Source organism: Pongo pygmaeus, chromosome 15 (genome assembly GCF_028885625.2).
Source record: "Pongo pygmaeus isolate AG05252 chromosome 15, NHGRI_mPonPyg2-v2.0_pri, whole genome shotgun sequence".
Taxonomy (NCBI): Eukaryota; Metazoa; Chordata; class Mammalia; order Primates; family Hominidae; genus Pongo; species Pongo pygmaeus.
The window spans coordinates 48,510,394-48,535,403 of NC_072388.2; the positions used below are offsets into that span (position 1 = coordinate 48,510,394).

The following is a 25,010-nucleotide window of genomic DNA, read 5'->3' on the forward strand; positions in this document are numbered from 1 at the left end:
CCTCCCAAAGTGCTGGGTGCACCACCTCGCCCAGCCTCAAATAATTTGAAATTTTTGCACACATATTTTAAGACTATTTTTGAAAAAATCAAATCCCCTTCAAATCAAGAGTGACTATTAACAATTTATGAAACTGTTCTGCAGCAAACGCTCTAAAAACATGGTCAAATGTGCTGGGAAAATACTGTATATCACTTCTTTTGGAGTCATGATACACAGAAAACATATTAAGACCTAGCTTTAAAGTCCATTTAAAAAAGAAACAGTTTAATGATAAACAATATCCCCTCCTCTGGCCTATTTAAAATCTCCCTAAAACAGTATCTCCTTAACAGCAATGTTTGAGAAGCTTTGGGTTGTTCTGAGCAAACCACATTAAGGTGTAAATAATAGGCCTCACATTCCCACTGTATTTTCCTTTTTTTACAGAATATCTGAAATACTCAATGAAACAAATGAGGACATACTTTTCAACAATAAAATCCCCCAGGGACCTTCTTCATAAACCTTTATCATAAATAAAGAGGCAGGTCAGAGAGTTCCCGTACTACTTCTTACACTCTTTTTAAAAGGCTACCCTTTCCTGTATCATCTACCCATCAAACCACTAAAGACTAGCTGGTTTAATATGTGCTTTTAATAATACATACCTGTTGTAAAGCTTTTAAGTCAATTTTCTGGCCTTCTATCTTGGAATAAAATTCATCCACGGCCTTATTAAAAAAACAGACAAACAACCAGCTGAAAAAAAAGCACAGTCTCTACTTCAACTTGCATACACAGAATTTTACCTTTTTTTTTTTGAGACAGAGTCTCGCTCTGTTGCCCAGGCTGGATTGCAGTGGCGCGATCTTGGCTCACTGCAACTTCCACCTCCCAGGTTCCAGTGATTCTCCTGCCTCAGCCTCTCAAATAGCTGGGACTACAGGTGCACCCCACCACACACCGCTAATTTTTGTAGTTTTTCGTAGAGACAGGGTTTCACTGTGTTTGCCAGGCTGGTCTTGAACTCCTGACCTCAAGTGATCTGCCTGCCTTGGCCTCCCAAAGTGCTGAGATTATAGGCATGAGCCAGCATGCCCAGCTGCATACACAGAATTTTAGATTCCATTGTGTTTCATAACACCACTCAAAGAACTTGAACAGATTTCCAGTAAATGTATTATATGGCTAAACAGTATCAAGAATCAAATGAAATTCAAATCTCTAGTCCTTCATCCTGAAATAAAGTGGCAACAATTATTTCCAACAGCCTGTATCTGTGACGACACTGATCTTTAACGCCCAGATTCACAGTGAATGTAAAGCAAGTATAGTTTCAATTTCTCAATAGAAGCAAGTTGATATTAACAGCTCATATCACGCTAACTAACTGGTAAAGGAACAGAACGGAAAACCCACCTTGTCAAATGATTCAAATTCTATATATGGACATTGTGAATGTTGAGAAAACAAGAAAGGATGAAATTCCTCATACCTGTAAAACATATTTATTATATCACATTTGAGAACATTAACAAACACCCAAAGCAAATTGACCCATGCCTATATGCTTACGTGAGTATATCTTCAACTGGTTTATCTGCTTCCAAGCTTGGTTTTATTTCTCTTTTCTGAATGATATATCCCTACAAAAATGCAATATTAAAATCATTCCTATTCATAATTAACAAAGATTTACTTACTTTTTTTTTTTTATACAGTCTCGCTCGCTCTGTCACCCAGGCTGGAGTGCAGTGGTGTATTCTCAGCTCACTGCAACCTCTGCCTCCCGGGTTCAAGCGATTCTCATGCCTCAGCCTCCCAAGTAGCTGGGATTATAGGTGTGTGCCACCATAGCTGGCTAATTTTTGTATTTTTAGTAGAGACAAAGGTTTTGCCATGATGGCCAGGGTGGTGTCAAACTCTTGGTCTCAAGTGATCTGCCCACCTTGGCCTCCAAAAGTGCTGAGATCACAGGTGTGAGCCACCGCAACTAAAGATTTAGTTTCTGTGACTGATATTAATTTGCACCTAATCCAAAGGTTTACTTTCTATGACTGATATTAATTTTAATTTTCTATAAATAGAGTTATACTTTGAAAAGGGAAGAAAAACACTCATAAGCTACGGGGTAATTCAAAAAATATTTAATGGTTGAGAGCTATAAATCACAACATTTTTGAAAAGGGCTGACAAATGAAAATGTGCTTCTCTATCTAAAACAACTAAAGAAATAATTGTAAATTCCTCAACTTTTCTGAAGAGCCGATACTAACCTGACATTGTACTTTCTATAAAAGACAGGGAACAGAAAAAAACTTACAAACCAACAAAAACTTTTAAAACACTATCCTGGGCCGGGTGCAGTGGCCCATGTCTATAATTCCAGCACTTTGGGAGGCCAAGGTGGGCAGATCACTTGAGGTCAGGAATTCGAGACCAGCCTGGCCAACACGGTGAAACCTCATCTCTACTGAAAATATAAAAACTGTCCAGGCATGGTGGCACGTGCCTGTAGTCCCAGCTACTCGGGAGGCTGAGACAGGAGAATCACTTCAACCAGGGAAGTAGAGGTTGCAGTGAGCCAAGATCATGCCACTGCACTCCAGCCTGGATAACAGAGCAAGACTGTCTCAAAAAACAAAACAAAAAAACTATCCTGGAATAAGCATATTACAGATAACAATTTTCCAAATTAAAATAAAATGTATATATAATGATCCTTTAATGAACATTTAATTTCTGAAAACCCAAATAAATCACAACAATATATAGTAAGTATACATGGTGCTACCTTCCCACTGAAGTTGGATGTTGTTTTCATATAGTCTTCTGCTTTCTGCAGAGAAACAAGTACTTTTTCAATATCTAATGGTGGGGGGAAAAAAAGGAAAAAAGGAGTGCCAATCAAGTGTCAATTAACCATGGCTAAACAACTATGTAGAAAAACAGGAAAGTGCTTACGAAATAATGTAGCATTCAAGAAAATTAGAGATAGTGATTTCATGTTTATAATCAGTATATATGGATATACGGTTACATTTTGAACAGCCTGTTGTCCAAGTAGCTTTTATTGAATCATCCACCTTTCCCTTCATGACCTGAAAGGAACTTTGTTCACAATCTAAATTCCCATATTATTTCAAACTATTTTTGGAATCCTTATGCTATTCCTTCTCCAAAAACTTATAGTTTTAATTACTAGAGCTTCATATTTTAATCCGTGAAGGGTTACACAGACAGTAATAATAGTAAATCAGTATTTTCCAGAGTTATCCTGAACATTTTCACATGCTTTTCCTCCATATAAACATCAGAATCACTTTATAAAAACAAACAAAAACAAAACACCACCACCAGCACCTGTTGTCATTTTATGAGTGCACTGATTTAGTATATTGCAGAAACTAAAACATTCACTAAAATCTCATTCAATTTTTTTTTTTTGAGAGTGGTGATATTTGTTTTTGTGGGTTTTTTTGAGATGGGGGTCTCACTCTGTTGCTCAGGCTGGAGTGCAGTGGTGCAGTCACCACCCACTGCAGCCTCAAACACCCAGGCTTAAGTGATCCTCCCACCTTAGCCTCCCAAAGTGCTGGGATTGCAGGCATGAGCCACTGTGCCCGGTCAAATGTTTTTCATTCTAGAACCACCTGCTCCCTTATTACTTTCCCAGAGAAAATTTTCATAGTTTAAAAAAAAACGAAATAAATGAAAAATGTACCATGCAGACATACCTTTAGTTTCAAGTTTTTCATCCACTTTGACATTACCCGAGAATCCATTTTCTATAAGACAGTGTTCAATGAGAGCTGGTCCATAGGCTATAAATGCAGAGGATATTACTTTTAGTATTTTCCTATAAATTCTTTTTTGTTTTTGTTTTTTGAGATGGAGTTTTACCCGTCGCCCAGGCCGGAGTGCAATGGTGCAATCTTGGCTCACTGCAACCTCCACCTCCCACCTCCTGCCTCAGCCTCCTGAGTAGCTGGGATCACAAGCACCCACCATCATGCCCAGCTAATTTTTGTATTTTTAGTAGGGACAGGGTTTCACCATGTTGTCCAGGCTGGTCTCGAACTCCTAACCTCAGGTGATCCACTCACCTTGACCTCCAAAAGTGCTGAGATTACAGGTGTGAGCCACCATGACCCAGCCTAAAATTTAACATTCAAAATACAGCACAAATTTATATCCCAATATCAATGATCTACTCAATAACAGTGGCTGGTGAAAACAATAAGTTTACTTATTTTGAAGTGTTACTTAGAAATGACAATTCTAGTTCTTAGACTGGGTGCGGTGGCTCACGCCTATAATCCCAGCACTTTGGGAGGCCGAGGCAGGTGGATCACCTGAGGTCAGGAGCTGGAGACCAGCCTGACCAACATGGAGAAACCCCGTCTCTACTAAGAATACAATAAATTAGCCGGGCGTGGTGGCACATGCCTGTAATCCCAGCTACTCGGGAGGCTGAGGCAGGAGAATCACTTGAACCCAGGAGGCAGAGGCTGTGGCGAGGCAAGATCGTGCCATTGCACTGCAGCCTGGGCAACAAGAGTGAAACTCTGTCTCCCACCCCACCCCCCGATCCAAAAAAAAAAAGAAATGACAATTCTAGTCCTTAAAGAAATTTGAGACTACAATTAACTTACAAAAGTCAGTGCAAGTTATAGGAATTTAATGGGCTTCAACCACAATGAGGACTTATCCCTGGAATGCAAGGTTGGTTTGGCAACCAAAAACTGGTTAATATAATACTTCATATTGATAAAATAAAGGAAAAAAGCCATATATATCATTTCAGTAGATGCAGAAAAAGCATTTGACAAAATTAAACACTAATTCCTAATAAAAACTCTCAATAAACTAGGAATAGAGGGAGCATTCTCAACCTTATAAGGACAGCTATGAAAAACCTACAGCTAACATGATAATTACTGGTGAAGGACTGAATATTATCCCCCTAAGATCAGGAACAAGGAAAGAATATTCAGTCTCACACTGCTATTCAACATTGTACTGGAGGCTGTAGCTAGCACAATAAGGCAAATTAATTAATAGCATTCAGATTCTAAAGGAAGAAATAAAGCATCCTTATTCACAGATGACATGATCCTGTATGTTAAAAAATCCTAAGGAACCCACAAAAAAACCCTACTAGAATGAATAATCAAGTTTATCAGGTTTGCAGGATACAAAAACCAATATATAGAAATCAACTGTATTTCTATGCAAAAATGAAATTAAGAAAACAATTCCACTGACAATAGCATGAAAAAGAATAGAATGTTTAGGAATAAATCTAACTGAGAGAAATTAAAGATCTAAATAAACAGTCAGACATTCTCTCTTCATAGAAGACTCAATGCAGTTAAAACGGCAATTCTCCCCAAACTGATCCACAGACTTAATGTAATCCTTACCAGGCCAGGCAGTGGCTCACAGCTGTAATCAAGACCAGCCTGGCCAAGAAGGTGAAAACCCATCTCTACTAAAAACACAAAACTTAGTGGGTGTAGTGGCACACACTTGTAATCCCAGCTACGTGGGAGGCTGAGGCAAGACAATCACTTGAACCCAGGAAGTGGAGGTTGCAGTGAGCTGAGATCATGCCACTGCACTCCAGCCTGGGCAACAGAATGAGATTGTCTCAAATAACAGTAATAATGTAATCCTTATCAAAATCCTACGAGGCTTTTTTCGTAGAAAGTAACAAGTCAACTCTAAATTTTATAAGGAAATGCTGGCCGAGCGCAGTTGCTCATGCCTGTAATCTCAGCACTTTGGGAGGCTGAGGCGGGCAGATTGCTTGAGTTCAGGAGTTCGAGACCAAACTGGACAACATAGTAAAACCCTGTCTCTACCAAAAAATAGAAAAATTAGCCAGGAGTTCATTCCTGTAGTCCCAGCTACTTGTGGGGCTGAGGCAGGAGGATGGCCTGAACCTGGGAGGTTGAAGCTGCAGTGAGCAGTGTTCGTGGCACCGCACTTCAGCCTGGGCAACAGAGCGAGACCCTTGGGAAATGCAAAAGATCTTTTGAAATGCCAAATGCCAAAACTCTTTTGAAAAAAAAAAGTGAACAGTTAGAGGACATGTAAGTTGAGTATCCCTTATGTGATGTGCTGGGATAGAAGTGTTTCAGATTTCAGATTTTTTCACATTTTGGAATATCTGCATATACATAATGAGATATCTTGGGGATGCAACCCAAGTGTAAACACAAAATTCATTTATGACTTTACACAATATAGCCTGGAGGTGATTTTATACAATATTTTAAATAATTCTGTATAGCTGTCACATAAGGTCAGTGTGGAATTTTCCACCTGTGGCATCATGTCTGTGTTCAAAAAGTTTCAGACTTCAGGCCAGGCACGGTGGCTCACACCTGTAATCCCAGCACTTTGGGAGGCCAAGGCAGGTGGATCACGAGGTCAAGAGATCAAGACCATCCTGGCCAACATGGTGAAACCCCATCTCTACTAAAAATACAAAAAAAATTAGCTGAACGTGGTGGCATGCGCCTGTAGTCCCAGCTACTCAGGAGGCTGAGGCAGGAGAATTGCTTGAACCCGGGAGGCAGAGGTTGCAGTGAGCTGAGACTGCACCACTGCACTCCAGCCTGGTGACAGAGACAGACTCTGTCTCAAAAATAATTAATAATTTTAGGCTTAAGATTTTCACATTAGTAATGTTCAACCTGTACTACCTGATTTCAAACATAACAGAAATTTGCCAGGGGAAGGCCAAGTGTGGTGGCTCACGTCTATAATCCCAGCAATTTGGGTGGCCAAGGTGGGTGGATTGCTTGAGCTCAGAGTTTGAGACCAGCCTGGGCAACATAATGAGACTCTACTTCTAAAACAAACAAAAAAATAAATTAAAAAAGAAAAGAAATTTGCATTTGCCAGGGAGACACTGGCTTAAACATACAAATTTTACACATGCTTTACTAACAGTTGGAAAGTTCTAAAGATAACTTTTGAATGCATTCTAATTTCATAAGAGAGGAAGAGTAACTCTCTAGTGCTCAGTAATCAATGGTACGTGCCTCCCTCTATGTCTTCTCTAGATTCCTTAATATAGGGCTAAGTGATGATCTTCTCAAGTACAAAAGTGTATTGGGATCAAAAATGCTTATTGGGATCAAAAGGACCTGTCAGATGCTGGGATGCCCTGAGACCCACCAATTAAAAAAAACAAAACAAAAAACTAAGCTAACTAGTTATTAAATCAAAGACTCACAATGAAAAAATCTGATTTCTTAGAATACTACCATTAGCACTGAAGTACTAGATAACACAATCTGCATTGCTTTTAAATAAAACCTAATAGATAAAGCTCAAACTTCATGTGGTTTAACTTCTCTTTCTTTGACAATAAACTCCTACTTACTCCAAGGATCACTTGTTCAAATTTTCTAATAAAACCATAAAAGATTTGAATATATTCCTGAAAACCACACTGTCTTGCAAACATTTCACTGCTATTTGCAGGAATACTCACGAAGTAATGGGTTAAGCACCCTCTTCAGTAGTTCACCCTTAGGTGCGCTGGCTACTATTTCAGTCAACCTGTGAAACAAAATTGACATGCCTCTTACTATCATATATTAAATAAACCTTACAGCAATCTTCATATTCATACTACTTTCATCTGTATCAGTTCACCTGGTCTTTACAATAATCTGAAACATAACAGGAATTCGTCCTCCTGTTGTAAGAAAATGGATCATAAAAGTAATTTATCCAAGATTAACAGGTTCTTGAATGGCAGTTTTCTAAGAGAAACCAGTATTTTTTCGACCAAGGCATATTGTCAGCAATGTGCCCACATATAAATGACATAAAAATGACATTTTTCTGTAAAAGTTAAATGTTTGTAAATTTTCATGCCATACCTTAATATCCAAAATGGCTTTACCTAATTAAGCATTGAACAACTTTTTGTTTGTTTGTTTTTGTTTTGTTTTGTTTTTTGAGACGGCGTCTTGCTCTGTCGCCCAGGCTGGAGTGCAGTGGCCCGATCTCGGCTCACTGCAAGCTCCGCCTGCAGGGTTCATGCCATTCTCCTGCCTCAGCCTCCCGAGTAGCTAGGACTACAGGCGCCCGCCACCACACCCAGCTAATTTTTTGTATTTTTAGTAGAGACGGGGTTTCACCGTGTTAGCCAGGATGGTCTCAATCTCCTGACCTTGTGATCTGCCCGCCTCAGCCTCCCAAAGCAGTGGGATTACAGGCATGAGCCACCGCACCCAGCCAGTATCTAACAACTTTTAAGAATGCTGTACATCAGTGTGGTCCCCATACCAGCATCAGCATTACCTGAGAACTAGTTAGAAATGCAAATTCCTGGGTCCTAGACTAGATCTACTGAATTAGCAGACGGTGGGGGTGGCAATCTATGTTTTAACAAGCCCTCCAGGTAATGCTGATGCATGTAAATTTTTTTAATTTTTTTTATTTTTGAGACAGAGTTTTGCTCTGTTGCCAAGGCTGGAGTGCAATGGTGCAATCTCGTCTCACTGCAACCTCTGCCTCCTGGGTTCAAGAGATTCTCCTGCCTCAGCCTCCCAAATAGCTGAAATTACAGGCATGCACCACCATGCCCGGCTAATTTTATTTTTTTTAAATTTAGTAGAGTTGGAGTTTCACCATGTTGGTCAGGCTGGTCTGAACTCCTGACCTCAGGTGATCCATCCTCCTCGGCCTCCCAAAGTGCTGGAATTACAGGCGTGAGCCACCGTGCCTGATCAACTTTATTTATTTATTTAATGTAGGCTAGTTAAGTGAAGCAGTGGGAGTGGAGAAGGAACAAAGAAATGATGTATGTTAAACTTTAGGAACCACTGCTGTAGAATATGAGTCAGCAGGGCCTTCCAGCTAGCTGGAATAAAGCTGAAATACAAAATAAGTGATGAATACAGCTACAATCATCACTTTACCTCACACTACACTTCCCTTTTTCTTATGTAAACCAGAATTTCTCTCCCTTTGCCCTCTGCACAAGATACTCATCTGTCTTCTCACAGAGTAGCTAATAAGTCTCCTCAATTTACCAAGAAATCATAACTATTTGAAGTAACCCAAAACTTAGCTAAAAAACACATTGGGCTCGCTTCGGCAACACATATACTAAAATTAGAACGAAACAGAGATTAGCACGACCCCTGCATAAGGATGACATGAAATTTGTTAAGTGTTCCATATTTTTTAATTTTAAATTTTAAATTTTAAAAAATTAAAATGAAAAAGAAAGACATTGGCTGGGCCCAGTCGCTCATACCTGTAACTCCAACACTTTAGAAGGCTGAAGTGGGAGGATTGCTAAAGCCACAAGTTCGAGACCAACCTGGGCAACAAAGCAAGACCCCATGTCTACAAAAAAAATTTAAAAATTAGCCAGGCATTGTGGTGTGCTCCTGTAGTTCCACCTACTTGGGAGGCTGAGGCAGGAGGATTGCTTGAGCCCAGGAGTTCAAGACTGCAGTGAGCTATGATCACGCCAACTGCACTCCAGCCTCAGGGAAGGGGGAGTGAGACACCACCTCTAAAAAAACTAAAGACAACCTAGTGCAGTGGCTCATGCCTGTAATCCCAGCACTTTGGGAGGCCGAGGCAGGCAGATTGCCTGAGGTCAGGAGATCAAGACCAGTATGGCTAACATGGTGAAACCCCATCTCTACTAAAAATACAAAAATTAGCTGGGCGTGGTGGCGCACGCCTGTAGTCCCAGCTACTCAGGAGGATGAGGCAGGAGAATCGCTTGAACCTGGGATGCAGAGGTTGCAGTGAGCTGAGATTGTGCCACTGCACTCCAGCCTGAGCAACAGAGCAAGACTCCGTCTCCAAAAAAAAAAACACCTAAAGACATACATTTGCCTCTCCCAAATAAGGCTTAATTGCTTACATGCACATTTATGTAGTTCAAACAGTCTAAATTGAATTATGCTATCTAAGTAAAACAAAATATTTTATCTCAGTTCTTTCACGTTCTGACATATGACCCATTTTACCTTTTTTTTAAGAGACAGGGTCTCATTATGTTGCCCAGTACATTTTAATACAATATGAAATGTGTTTAAAAACAAAACACTTTACCTTTCCAAAGTAAGCAAAGGTTCAGCAGCTCTAGCATGATCAAGTGGATAGCGTTCACGAACAGCAAATTTAACATCATCTGCCTCATCAGTTCGAAACCTTAGAATATTTAAAATTACGTACTCATAATCTGTAAGAACAATGTTCCCCTGCAATAGAATAAAATACAATTTAGTGCTCTTTCAAATCATTTTTGAGGCTGGGCACAGTGGCTCACACCTGTAGCCCCAGCACTGTGGAAGGCCGAGGCGGGCAGATCACTTGAGGTCAGGACTTTGAGACCAGCCTGGCCAACATGGTGAAATTCCATCTCTACTAAAAATACAAAAGTTAGCCAAGTGTGGTGGTGAGTGCCTATAATCCCAGCTACTTGGGAGGCTGAGGCAAGAGAATCACTTGTATCTGGGAGGTGGAGGTTGCAGTGAGTCAAGATCGCACCACTGCATTCCAGGCTGGGCAACAAGAGCAAACTCTTGTCTCAAAAAAAAAAAAAAGAAATAAAAAAACAAAACAAAACAGAAAAAAACAAAGCAAATCATTTTTGAAACTACTTAAAAATTGAGAAAGAAGCCAGGCGTGGTGGCTCACGCCTATAATCCCAGCACTTTGGGAGGCCGAGGCGGGAGGATCACCGGAGGTCGGGAGTTCAAAACCAGCTTGACCAACATGGAGAAACCCTGTCTCTACTAAAAATACAAAATTAGTTGGGCATGTTGGTGCATGCCTGTAATCCCAGCCACTTGGGAGACTGAGGCATGAGAATCGCTTGAACCTGGGAGGCGGAGGTTGCAGTGAGCTGAGACTGCGCCATTGCACTCCAGCCTGGGCAACAAGAGCGAAACTCTGTCTTAAAAAAAAAAAAAAAAAAAAATTGAGAAAGAAAATGTGGTCAATTTCAGAAGCCAGCCAGGCAAGGAACATATTACACTTTCACCTGCAATTTGTCTTTTAATATTAATAGTTACATGGCAAGAGCAATATAGTTAGTTATACCAATTGCCCACATATTTCCACATTTGGTAATGTAGCCCAATGAAGTAACTCCAACACTCCAGTAAAACCAAAGGCAATATGCTTAAAGATGTTCACTGAATGGCTGGGCGTGGGGACTCACGCCTGTAATCCCAGCACTTTGGGAGGCTGAGGCGGGCGGATCACCTGAGGTCTGGAGTTCAAGACCAGTCTGACCAACATGGAGAAACCCTGTCTCTACTAAAAATACAAAATTAGCCAGGCGTGGTGGTGCATGCCTGTAATCCCAGCTACTCAGGAGGCTGAGGCAGGAGAATGGCTTGAACCTGGGAGGCGGAGGTTGCTGTGAGCCGAGATCACACCATTGCACTCCAGCCTGGGCAACAAGAGCGAAACTCCGTCTCAAAAAAAAAGATGTTCACTGAAATTTATTTACAATAGAAAAAAAAGCCCAAACAGCCTAAATGTAAAAGTTAGGGAAATTAAATTATGATAGCTCAACACAACAAAATAGTAGAAAGAGGTTACCTAATGGAAACAATGTTAAAAAAAAAAAAAAGGAAAATATAAATAATGTTAGGTAAAACATAGCAAAGACACACAGAAAAGTTGTAGCCTAGAAAATGGAAGGCATATGTAGGCTAAAATGAAATTACTTCTTAAAGATTTAGAATTAAAGACTTTTTAAAATTTAATATTGCTAGATAACCTTTTCAATAAAAAAGAAGGGGGAACATAATGAAAATAAAGCTAACAAAAGAATACCACCTTCCAAATTTATTACTGACAGTGAAGATAAGAGTTACTTTACAGGTGTAATTAAAATACAAAGAAGCATCCATGAAAATAGTCAAAAATGCCTTACAACTGCTTACAAGATAGTCACAGAATACGGTGGGAGTAATCCCAAATTCATCTGAAATGGCAGGTTGCAACATAAGTGGCTTCAGTAAATGTAGCCACCATTTACCTTGGTTAGAGAGATAGATAACCAGAAATTACTAAGTGCTGAAAAACTAGTACCAGGCCGGGCGCAGTGGCTCACACCTGTAATCCCAGCACTTTGGGAGGCCAAGGCGGGCAGATTATCTGAGGTCAGGAGTTCAAGACCAGACTGGCCAACATGGTGAATCCCTGTCTTACTAAGAGTACAAAAACTAGCTGGGCGTGGTGGCAGGCGCCTGTAATCCCAGCTACTCGGGAAGCTAAGGCAGGAGAATCGCTTGAACCCAGGAGGCGGAGGTTGCAGTGAGCCGAGATCACACCACTGCACTCCAGCCTGGCGACAGAGCGAGACTTATTCTCAAAAAAAATTAAAAAATAAAAAAAAAGAAAAGAGTAAAAACTCAGGTTAGAGTAGAAAAGGACATTTACAACACAAATAATCAGCAAAGGGCTCATAATCAGATTAGATAAAGAGCTCTAAGAGATCATACCAAATGTTGCTAAGGATGTGGAGCTAAGGGAATTCTCAACATCAATGAATCTCACAGACATTATATATTGAATAAAAGAGCCAGGCGTGGTGGCTCACCCCTGTAATCCCAACACTTTAGGAGGCTGAGATGGGAAGATTGCTTGAGCCAGGGGTCCAAGGTCAGCCTGGGCAACAGAGTGAGAGTCCGTCTCTACAAAAAACCAAAAAACTGGCCAGGTATGGTGGTGCACATCTGTGGTACCAACTACATGAAAGGCTAAGGCAAGAGGGTCACTTGAGCCCAGGAGGCCGAGTTTGTAGTAAGCCCTGATCATGCCACTGCATTCCAGCCCGGCCAACAGAGTAAAACTCTATCTCAAAAAAATAAAAAATATTGCATAAAAGGCGGCAGACTCAACGTCATGCATTGCTTAACAATGGGGATACATTCTGAGAAATGCATTTAGGCAACTTCAACGTCGTGTGAACGTAACAGAGTATATTTACACAAACCTAGATGGCGTAGCCTACTACATCCACCAAAGATATGATATAACCTATTCCTCCTAGGCTAGGAATCTGTATAGCATGTTACTGAATACTGTAGTCAACTGTAACACAATGGCAAGTATTTGTGTATCTAAGTATATCTAAATTTCTATATTTATATAGAAAAAGTACAGTAAAAATATGGTATTACAACAACAGTTCCAGGCCGGGCGCAGTGGTTCATGCCTGTGATCCCAGCACTTTGGGAGGCCGAGGCAAGCAGATCACCCAAGGTCACAAGTTTGAGAACAGTCTGGCCAACATGGTGAAACCCCATCTCTACTAAAAATACAAAAATTAGCTGGACATGGTAGTACATGCCAGTAATCCCAGCTACTTGGGAGGCTGAGGCACTAGAATCGCTTGAGCCCGGGAGGCAGAGGTTGCAGTGAGCTGAGATCACGCCCTTGCACTGCAGGCTGGGCAACAGAGTGAGACTCTGTCTCAAAAAAAAAAAAAACCAAACCAAAACAAAACAAAAAACCGCAGTCCCCAACCTTTGGCACTAGGGACCAGTTTCATGGAAGACAATTTTTCCATGGATGGGGGGTGCAGGGGTATGGTTTCCAGATGAAACTGTTCCACCTCAGATCATCAGGCATTAGATTCTCACAAAAAGCACACAACCTAGATCCCCTGCATGCACAGTTCACAATAGGGTTCATGCTCCTATAAGAATCTAATGCCACCACTGATCTGACAGGAGGCAGAGCTCAGGCGAGTAATGCTCACTTGACTACTGCTCACCTCCTGCTGTGTGGCCTGGTTCCACAGACCGGTTCCAGTCTGCGGCACAGGGGTTGAAGATCCCTAGTATAAAAGATTAAAAATGGAACACCTGTATAGGGCACTTACCATGAATGGAGCATGCAGGACTGAAAACTGCTCTGGGTGAGTGATAGTGAGTAAATGTGAAGGCCTGGGAGGTGACTGTATACTACTGTAGACTTGATAAATACTACACACTTGGGCTACACTAAATTTTTTATTTTTTAAAAAAATTATGCTTACTTCAGACCAGATTAAGCTTATGTATATATATATATATATATATTTTTTTTTTTTGAGACTGAATCTCACTCTGTCACCTGAGTTGGAATGCAATGGCATGATCTCAGCTCACTGCAACCACTGCCTCCCAGGTTCAAGTGATTCTCCTGCCTCAGCCTCCCGAGTAGCTGGGACTACAGGCAAGCACCACCACACCAGGCTAATTTTTGTATTTTTAGTAGAGATGCGGTTTTGCCACATTGGGCAGGCTGGTCTCGAACTCCTGACCTCAGGGGATCCGCCCTCCTCGGCCTCCCAAAATGCTAGGATTACAGGTGTGAGCCACTGCTCCCGGCCTGAGTCACTGCGCTCAGCCAAATTTATTTTTAAGATGTTTTTCTTTCTTCAATAATAAATTAACCTTAGCTTACTGGTATTTTTTACTTTATAAACTTTAAGCTTTTTAACTTTTTGACTCTTGTAATAACACTTAGCTTAAAACACATATCGTACAGCTGTACAATATTTTCTTTCTTTAGATCCATATTCTCTAAGTTTTTTTCCATTTCAAATTGTTTTGTTTTGTTTTTACTTTTAATGTTTTTGTTAAAAACAAACACACAAACACACACACCAGCCTAGGCCTACACAGGGTCAGGATCAAGATGTCACTAAGCAGTAAGAATTTATTAGATCCATTACAATCTTACAGGACCAACGTTTATATGCAGTCTGTTGTTGACTGAAACATCACTATACATACAGCGCATCAGTGCATGACCATACTTGACTATTTTCTGGTTCTATGATATTAGTCCTGAAATGTCAAGTACCAAATAATTTACTTCTCAGATCTTAATCTCTTATATTCATAAGGCTATTCTAAATGGCTAAAGTCTGCCTAAACTCAGACCTACAGATAAAATGAAGGTTATTACTGGAAAATTTTATTTTATTTGTGTGGCACCCATTTCCTAGGGTAGTAACAGCCTTTGACACAGAAAAAAAATGTTCCCCCACTCATGTTATATAGCACTATTACAAAATGATTAATAATGAATTTTCCTTCACCATATCCCACAAATTTAACTTACCCTATCATAGAGCTCAATGATTAAATGATAAGCAGCTTCATCACTTCCAAATTGAAAATCTACAATTCTATCCACACCAAGCTGTTTTGCACTGACTAATCTCCGACTCTTCAAATGTTTTCGGCACTAGCAAGAGAAAGAAAAAGGCATTCATTTTTAGTAAAAGTGAATTCCTAACCATTTGGTATTGGTTTATAAATAAGCTTCTTTTCATTATCATCAGGAATATTTAAAACGTTGTAAATAACAGTGTAGTCATAAAGTATAAGATTGCAGATGATAATCAGAGGTAAAACATTTTATTATAAACACTGCTAACTCTGAAACGGTGTTTTATTTGCATTTTTTTAAGACAGGGTCTCACTCTGTCACCCAAACTGCAGCCCAGTGGTGTGATCATGGCTCGTTGCAGCCTCAACTTCCCTGGCTCAGGTGATCCTCCTGCATCAGCCTCCTGAGGATTGGGACCACAGGCATATGCCACTATCCCCAGCTAATTGTTTCATTATTTGTAGAGACAGGGTCTCACTATGTTGCCTAGGCTAATCTCAAACTCCTGGGCACAAGCAATCCTCCTGCCTTGGCCTCCCAAAGTGCTGGGATTACAAGGGTAAGCCACTGAGCCAGGCTTTTATTTTCAATTTTTAAGTAGAAAATGATGGACCTATAGCAAAATTTGCTTTGTTGCTTTATACCACTGCTAAATTCCTTGTTGTTGTCCTAATAACCTCACTCAAAGCCACAACCTTTATTTATTTATTTTATTTTGAGACAGAGTCTTGCTCTGTCGCCCAGGCTGGAATGCAGTGGTAGAGTCTCAGCTCACTGCAACCTGCGCCTCCCAGGTTCAAGTGATTCTCCTGCCTCAGCCTCCCGAGTAGCTGAAACTACAGGTGTGTGCCACCACGCCCGGCTAATTTTTCTATTTTTAGTAGAGACGGGGTTTCACCATGTTGGTCAAGCTGGTCTCAAAGTTCTGACCTTGTAATCTGCCCACCTCAGCCTCCCAAAGTGCTGGGATTATAGGTGTGAGCCACTGCGCCCAGCCAACCTTTATTTATTTATTTTTGTTTTTTTTTTTTTTTTTTTTTTTTGGAGATGGAGTCTCACTTTGTCACCCATGCTGGAGTACAGTAGCACAATCTTGGCTCACTGCAACTTCTGCCTCCCAGGTTCAAGCAATCCTCCTGCCTCACCCTCCCGGGAGTAGATGGGACTACAGGCGCCCACTACCACGCATGGCTAATTTTTTGTATTTTAGTAGAGACGGGGTTTCACCATGTTGCCCAGGCTGGTCTCGAACTCCTGAGCTCAGGCAATCTGCCCACCTCGGCCTCCCAAAGTGTTAGGATTACAGGTATGAGCCACCACGCCCAGTCCCTTTATTTTTTTTAAGTCTCTTTGATGACACTTCTAAGTATGCCAAATTTCCCTTTTGTGTGCTTCATTTATGTTCAAAATTAATTAATTGTTTCCACTAATATTCTATTTCTAATACGTATCAACTATGGACCATGAGCTTATGGCTTATGGTATCCTGTAAATAGTCCACCACCTTATATCCAGTTACTCCTTTTTTTTTTTTTTTTTTAAAGAGACAGAGTCTTTGCCAGGAGCGGTGGCTCAGGCCTGTAATCCCAACACTTTGGGAGGCCGAGGTGGGTGGATCACTTGAGGTCAGGAGTTCAAGACCAGCCTGGCCAATATGGTGAAACCCCATCTCTACTAAAAATTAGCTGGGCGTGCTGGCACATGCCTGTAATCCCAGCTACTCAGGAGGCTGAGGCAGAAGAATCGCTTGAACCCAAGCAGCGGAGGTTGCAGTGAGCCAAGATGACACTACTGCAATCCAGCCTGGGCAACAGAGCAAGAATCTGTTTCAAAAAAAAAAAAAAGAGACAGAGTCTCTCTCTGTTGCCCACGCAAGGCTCAAACTCCTGGACTCAAGCAATCCTCCCACCTTAGCCTCCCAAGTAGCTAGGATTACAAGTGCCCTGCCACTGTGCCCAGCTTATTCCTACAAACTTTACTAGTATAACCCAAAGATAATTTTCCTGGTATCATCTCTAAGCTTTTGATAACCTATTTCAATTCAATGTTAATAACTCTCATTCTTTATTAAATCCCTTTCCTCCTATCCCTGGCCATAAGGTTCTTTTTCTTATTAACAATTAAAATAATATCAGCATGTCAAATCCAAATACAATTTACTTGGCAATACATATTCTTTTAGATTACATGTACCGTCTTTTTGTACAAATATTGAAGTATGACATGGACTGGTAACAAGACTACTCTGTAGCCTCTAAAATATCTTACAATTGTTTCTAATTTTTTAATATAAAAGACCCCTTAGTTAAGACCAGTAAGGAACAACGCTTTCTTCAAGACTCAAATACGGTCTGAGTATGGTGGCTCACGCCTGTAATCCCAGCACTTTGGGAGGCCAAGGCAGGCGGATCACGACGTCAGGAGTTCAAGACCAGCCTGGCCAACACGGTGAAACCCCATCTCTACTAAAAACACAAAAATTAGTCGGGCATGGTGGCGCATGCCTGTAATCCCAGCTACTTGGGAGGCTGAGGCAGGAGAATCACTTGAACCCAGGAGACTGAGGTTGCAGTGAGCCAAGACTGCGCCACTGCCCTCCAGCCTGGCGACAGAGCAAGACTCCGTCTCAAAAAAAAAAAAAAAAAAAAAGACTTAAATACAAATCAAATTTTACAGAAGTTAATCTAAAACCACCTTTAAAAAAAAGACAAAAAATCCACTCCTTGACAAACGTTGAAAAAAAACAAGAAGAAACACATAAATTCATTATTAAAATTAATGCTGGCCGGGCACGGTGGCTCATGCCTGTAATCCCAGCACTTTGGGAGGCCGAGGCGGGCGGATCACGAGGTCAGGAGATCAAGACCATCCTGGCTAACATGCTGAAACCCCGTCTCTACTAAAAATACAAAAAATTAGCCGGGCATGGTGGCAGGCACCTGTAGTCTCAGCTACTCGGGAGGCTGAGGCAGGAGAATGGCGTGAACCCAGGAGGCAGAGGTTGCAGTGAGCCAAGACTGGGCCACTGTACTCCAACCTGGGTGACAGAGCAAGACTCTGTCTCAAAAAAAAAAAAGAAAAAAAATTAATGCTAACATTTTCATAACTAAGTAAGAGTTCTTCTCCAGACCTTACAGCTCAAACTGACTGAAATTCGCATTTTATATACTTACATACTTAGGCAGAATAACTTCCTAGGATAAACTATCTGCTCCTCCTTAACTCAGTAGTTTTAAGAATGACCTATACTGATTTGATTAAACAGTAACCTACATGTAGGGCTATCTTTAAATCCCTAAAGGAAAATCACAATCAGTTCTTCCAGAGTCCCAGAGTAATAATTTTATTCAAGAAAAATAAAGACAAAAGGCATCATTGAAAGGACAGAAGTTCACACAAAGGAACAGTAAAAAGGGGATTATTTATCATGGAGAGTACAGATGGACACATAGTACATATTTAAAGCTTGTTTCATTTCCCTATCAACAGCTTGGTGAAATCAACCTGCTGCTGTGTGCCACAAAGCTATAGCTGTCATCCCCAAATGTGAATACTGGAACAACCACTGTGATTTATCACATAATAGACATAACTCTGCCTGTGCCATACAACAGTAACAGCTCTTTGATTTATAAAGTGCTTAACATTGTCTGCTCCATTGAGGATATCTTTCTATACATTTAGATTGACATGTACACCTAACCTATAGAATTCTAAGTATTTTTTAAAGTGACTGACCTATTAGTGTAGTCTGATTTGGCGATGTTTACACAATCCCAGTGTCCGATTTCACTGGCCTGTTACCTCATCCATAAAACTGAAATTGTATTTGTTCTTCACAGTCCATTGAGTTGCTAAACAACTTAAATGAAATACATATTATTCATCTGCCTTAAAAAGTGCTACATAACAGGCAGCATTATTATTGTCATTATTATTAAGGACAGGCCCCAAAAGAACTATTTTGGGTTACTATTAAATAAATTAAACTTTAATAATCTGAGAATTTTGTGAAAGCCCTTGTGATATGGAAACACTTACCTAATTTGTAATCCAAAACAGACTCTAAATTGCTGGAGGGTAAAGCTCTTCTCTGTAAAGCCTCTAATGAAATAACTCAATGCCATAACAGATACATTTCCAAAGTAAGGAGCGGAGCAAGAAGGAAATGAACATGTATGGAGTTCTAATATGTGTCAGGTATTGTTTCAGGTGCCCCTTTTTTTTTTTTTTTTTTTTTTTTTTGAGATGGAGTCTCGCTCTGTCGCCCAGGCTGGAGTGAAACAGTGCGAACTTGGCTCACTGCAATCTCTATCTCCCAGGTTCAAGCGGTTTTCCTGCCCCATCCTCCCAAGTAGCTGGAATTACAGGCGTGTGCCACCACGCCTGGCTAGTAGAGACAGGGTTTCACCATGTTGGCTGGGCTGGCCTTGAACTTCTGACCTCAAGTGATCCACCCGCCTCGGCCTCCCAAAGTGCTGGGATTACAGGCATAAGCCACCGCACCCGGTCTGTTTTAGGTGTTTTATATGTCATTTCAATTACTCCAATAATTTCATGAGGGAGGTACTATCCACATTTTACATTTAAAGAAACTAAATTCCAAGAGGTTAAGTAACTTTTCCAGGTTATAAAATTACTTTCTGACAAAGCCATTAATTCGAAGTTAAGTATATGTGACTCGAAAGTCTCGTGTACCACATGAATTTTCAATCTATATGTTACATCAATAAAAGAATGGGTAGCATGCCCACCCATGTAAAAATGTGTCTTAATACTAAAAACAAAATAGAAAAGTAAAAAGACTTAGTAACATATTAATGTCAGTGAGTATTCCAAAAAAAAAAAAAATACTGACTGGATACAGAGGAATACGATTCACAAAAGTGAGCTCCGGAAGACAAGACTAGGAAAAAAAGGTGGGGCAGGGAGGAGACAGAACACAGAAAGCCAAGAATGTTAGGCTATAGAATATGGATTTAGAAATTAGGAAATCATAAAAGGTGAGGTAACTAATGAAAATTATACTTTAAAAAAATTAATGTTGGGCCAGGCGCGGTGGCTCATGTCTGTAATCCCAGCACTTCAGGAGGCTGAGGTTGGCGGATCACCTGAGGTTACGCGTCTGAGATCAGACTGGCCAACATGGTGAAACCCCATCTCTACTAAAAATACAGAAATTAGCCAGGCCTGGTGGCACGTGCCTGTAATCCCAGCTACTCAGGAGGCTGAGGCAGGAGAATCACTTGAACCTGGGAGGCAGAGGTTGCAGTGAGCTAAGACTGTGCCACCGCACTCCAGCCTGGGTGACAGAGCGAGACTCCTTCTCAAAAAACAAACAAACAAACAAACAAAAACAAACAAAAAATTAACATTGGTCTAATTTAGAATTGTTTTGATGTGGAGAAGTGAACTACAATTAAGGAACTGTAAGGCTGAATGTGATAAAAGCTTGAACTCGAATAGTGACTGTGGAAACAGAAGATCTGGAGCAGAACAGGATGTGAAAGGTAATGGGGAGAAGTCAATTAATAAATATTCACTTTATTCAACCCATTATCTGTCAACCACTCCCTTTAACTTCATTTTATCTGCACTTTATTCATAACAGTGAAAGAAACCCCAATTAAAAACTTAATTGTTAGTGAGCAATCTCTTAAAATTTAGCTTCAAGTGTAACAAGTTTACCTTCATGGCAAAACTAGACGGCATCATATTCTTAGGCCACTCAAATTCTGTTGTATGAATTCGTATGCCAGATTCAAGTAAAAGTGTAGCTTTGAAGTCTGGTCTGTAGAAGAAAAAAGTCGAATTTTTCTTTAGGGTATATGCCAAAGCTAATTGTTAAACAGGCTTAAAATGCAGGTTAAAAAAAAAATCAGTAATCTCATACTTAATTGTCAAAGAGAAAATAAGCCTATAAAATGTTCTTACTTTTGAAGACGAATAAGGTATGTCTTATTATCCACATCATAAACATTGTTTACTCTCATTCCTAGCAAGCTGCAAAGATAAAGGAAACATGTAACATATCACACTATTGTCTGAAACATAAAACTACACATAATTTAATAAAAGCTTCGAAAGAGCGGATCTCAGTCTCTAAGGATATGCAGTCAGCCGGGGAGCAAGAGTCCGAAAGCCATTTGGAGATTCAGTTCAAAACTTAAGAGTAACCATTTAAAAACAGAAGTGGTCTATCCGCTCTAGGAACAACACACTATAGCTTGCGTCTTCCAAATGACCCAATTTTGGGGGAGAAATACACTAAAATATAATCCAATTAATTTATTACAAGGGAGAAAAAAAAAGATAAAAGAGGGCCCCGAAAACATGACAAAGCTCACAAGGCTGAATAATAGAATCCAGACTAGAATTCTGATCTCAGTCCAAATCTGCTCAATCCAGCTAAAACCGCGATGCTCTCCCTCTCTGGGGTGAGGGGCGGGAGGTGTTCAAGAAACCAAGCCTCCAGTCTGGAAACCTCTGGAGCAAACGACCACTCTGGCGTCTCCTGTTTTAACAAACGTTTCCTGCCCGACCCGGACAACCCAGGCCAACAATGCAACAGCGTCGCGCTAGCGGGGCAAGCCAGAGAGCTGGGAGGACGCGGGGGATGGGGCACGAGGTGCCTGGGACCCCCAGGGATATCCTAAGGGCCACGGGAAAGACACCACACGCCTGCCCACTCAGGCCTAGGCAAGTCCACAGACGCACAAGGAAATAAGGAAACACATCAAGCTGGTCTGTTTGCGCCATGGGACCCCGGCCTTTGCCTCCTGCACTCCCCGCACGAGCCTGGTCACTTAGGGGACTGTACCTAGCATTCAGCTCCGCGAGTACGGCGCGGAGGTCAATGGTGCTAAAGCGGGTCTTCATGGCGAGGTCCGAGGGTCACTACCGCAATTTCCTCTACTGCCCGGCCGGACTCGACGCCGCTTCTCTTCCGCGCAGGCGCACTTGGAGGAGCTCTACGGCCGCGCAGAAGACCCAATATTCCTTGAGGCGAACGTATTTGTGTCGCTTTTCTGAAGATTTCGATTGTCAAGTTGCAGTTGACTCTCTTCATTGTACCAAAACTCAAATTCGAATAAAGATTCAAACTGTTCTCTTGAAACTGCATTCCTTCCTGGAACCCTTACGGACCAGTCTGGTTACCGTGCCCCCTTGTGTTTTGGGCTCAGGCCAGCCTTCATAGTGACCCCTGCTGGTCGAAACAATTTTCGAGATGATTATCAGGAGTATTTCCCCACGGGGGGCCGTAGGGCTCAGTGTAGAAGAGCAAGGACCCCTTTCTGCGCGCTTACTTTGACATAAGATTTTGAAATGTAACGAAACGGAACTGCTTCGGTCCTTCTAAGATTATCCTCAACGATCAAGGCCAACTCTCAAAACGGAGTTCCTATTTTGATGGGTCCTGCTCTCCGAAGGAGCATTCTGCAGTTGATTACAGGATTCTCATCGAACCTCGGTCTTGATACCCCTGAGACTCACCGCAATTCCTGGTGTACAATCGGTGCTCCATAAACACTTGGCAACATGAATGTGCAAGTGTTTAGCTAGATAATGGTGAAACAAGATAAAAATAAAAATAAGAAGATTCCCAACGGGGGTGGGGTGGGAGGGGGGATTCACAGTGTAGTGAGGAAAATAGTCCTGTAAGAATGTAAATTCTGCATTTCTTTTGTCTTAGGATAGATGCATGGGAAGAAAGGATACTTTATAAGGTGAGAACTTAAAAGAGGCAGGGTCTCACTATGTTGCCCAGGCTGGAGTGCAGTGGCTATTCACAGGCGCAATCCCACTACTGATCAGCACGGGAGTTTTGACCTGCTCCGTTTCCGACCTGGGCCGGTTCACCCCTCCTTAGGCAACCTGATGGTCCCCCGCTCCCGGGAGGTCACCATATTGATGCCGAACTTAGTGAGGACACCCGATCGGCATAGCGCAGTACAGCCCAGAACTCCTGAACTCAAGGGATCCTCCAGCCTCAGCCTCCCGAGTAGCTGGGACTACAGGCACGCGCCACCGCGCCCGGCGCTCGGCGTCGCTGCAAAGAGCTGCTAGAGGCTTGCAGGCTACACATGGTAGCAACCAGAATTCCTGCCACCAGAAGGCGACTCTAAACAGAAAGGGCGCCGCTGCTATTTCAGAACTGGTACCAGTAGATGCAAAAATGGCTATAGCACATACTGCACAGCATTACTTTCATACGGTACAGTAAACCATACAGAATGGCCCAAAATATGGAAACATTGGCGAGAATGTGGAGAACAGGGAACTTTTGTATGCTGTTGATGGGAATGTAAATTAGTAGAACCATTGTGCAAAACAGTATAAAGGCTCCTCACAAAATTAAGAATAGAATTACCATGTGATCTAGCAACAAAATCACTATCTTGAAGATATATGTTTATGTTCATTGCAGCATTATTCACAATAGCCGAGATATAGGGATAATCTACTTTTCATCAATGGATGAACGGATAATGAGTGCAAATATATATGTACACACACACACACACACATACATACATACAGTGGAATATTATTCAGCTTTTAAAAAAGAAATAAATCTTGCTGTTTGCAACTGGCATGGATTTAACAACATGGATGAACCTGGAGGACATTATGCTAAGTGAAATAAGCCAAACACAAAAAGACAAATACTGCATGATCTCACTTATATGTGGAATCTAGAAGTTTCTCATAGAAACAGACAGTAGAAATGTGGTTTCCAGGACTTGGGAAGTGGGGGAAATGGGAAGATACTGGTCAAAATGCACAAACTTTCGGTTATAAGTGGAATAAGTTCTGGAGACTTAATGTACAGCATGCTGATTATAGTTTATAGTAATGTATTGTATTCTTGAAATTTGCACGGGAACAGAAAACCAAATACCATATGTTCTCACTTATAAATGGGAGCTGAATGATGAGAACACATGGACCCATGGAGGGGAAGAGCACACACTGGGGCTTATCAGAGGGTGGAGAATGGAGGAGGGAGAGGGTCAGCAAAAATAACTAATGGGTACTAGGTTTAATACCTGGGTGATGAAATAACCTGTAAAACAAACCCCATGACACAAATTTACCTATATAACAAACCTGCACATATACCCCATGAACTTAAAATAAAAGTTAAATTAAAATAAAAAACAGAAATTTGCTGAGAAAGTGGATCTCAAATACACACATACAAATTGTGAGGTTATGGATGTGTTAATTGGCTTGATTGCAGTAATCATCTCACAGCGTATACATACATCAAAACATCACATGGCTGGGCTGGGTGGCTCACACCTATAATTCCAACACCTTGGGAGGCCAAGGCTGGAAGATGGCTTGAGCACAGAAGACCAGCCCAGACAACATAATGAGGCCCCCTCACCAATCTCTACAAAAAAATTAAAAAATTAGCCAGGTGTGATGGCGTGTACCTATGGTTCCAGCTACATGGGAGGCTGAGGCAGGAGGATCCCTTCAGCCCAGGAGGTCAAGGCATGGTGGCCATAATTGTACCACCACACTCCAGCAGGAGCTTCAGAGTAATACCCTGTCTAATAAAAAAAAAAAAAAAAAAAAAAAATTGGCCGGGTGCAGTGGCTCACGCCTGTAATCCCAGCACTTTGGGAGGCCGAGGTGGGTGTATAACCTGAGCTTGGGAGTTCAAGATCAGCCTGGTCAACATGCTGAAACCCTGTCTCTACTAAAAATACAAAAATTAGCCAGGCATGGTGGCAGGCGTCTGTAATCACGGCTACTTGGGAGGCCGAGGCAGGAGAATCACTTGAACCCAGGAGGTGGAGGTTGCAAAGAGCCGAGACTGTGCCATTGTACTCTAGCCT

At 41.3% G+C, this 25,010-nt stretch overlaps 1 protein-coding gene and 1 non-coding gene across 5 annotated transcripts in view; one reads left to right on the top strand and one right to left on the bottom strand.

Annotated features, from left to right (window-relative positions):
• Window positions 1-22,355, bottom strand: part of NEMF (nuclear export mediator factor) — a 73,547-nt gene extending 51,192 nt beyond the window's left edge. For 2 of the 4 annotated variants that reach the window (XM_054447603.2, XM_063651196.1), the window contains exons 1-11: window positions 21,980-22,306; window positions 21,094-21,162; window positions 20,848-20,950; window positions 15,109-15,234; window positions 10,087-10,235; window positions 7,493-7,560; window positions 3,720-3,806; window positions 2,777-2,850; window positions 1,558-1,628; window positions 1,402-1,477; window positions 651-713 (exon numbers count right to left, since the gene is read on the bottom strand). In XM_054447603.2, the coding sequence (XP_054303578.2) occupies window positions 651-713; window positions 1,402-1,477; window positions 1,558-1,628; window positions 2,777-2,850; window positions 3,720-3,806; window positions 7,493-7,560; window positions 10,087-10,235; window positions 15,109-15,234; window positions 20,848-20,950; window positions 21,094-21,162; window positions 21,980-22,038 (945 nt within the window). In that variant the 5' untranslated portion in view covers window positions 22,039-22,306. Of the gene's footprint in view, window positions 1-650; window positions 714-1,401; window positions 1,478-1,557; window positions 1,629-2,776; window positions 2,851-3,719; window positions 3,807-7,492; window positions 7,561-10,086; window positions 10,236-15,108; window positions 15,235-20,847; window positions 20,951-21,093; window positions 21,163-21,979 lie in introns of all 4 variants that reach the window. The other 2 variants (XM_063651195.1, XM_054447602.2) reach the window with 2 other exon arrangements.
• On the top strand, window positions 9,097-9,199 carry LOC129013354 (U6 spliceosomal RNA). The gene has a single exon (XR_008493845.1). It is a non-coding gene; the product is annotated as a U6 spliceosomal RNA (small nuclear RNA).
• Window positions 22,356-25,010: the final 2,655 nt, after the last annotated feature.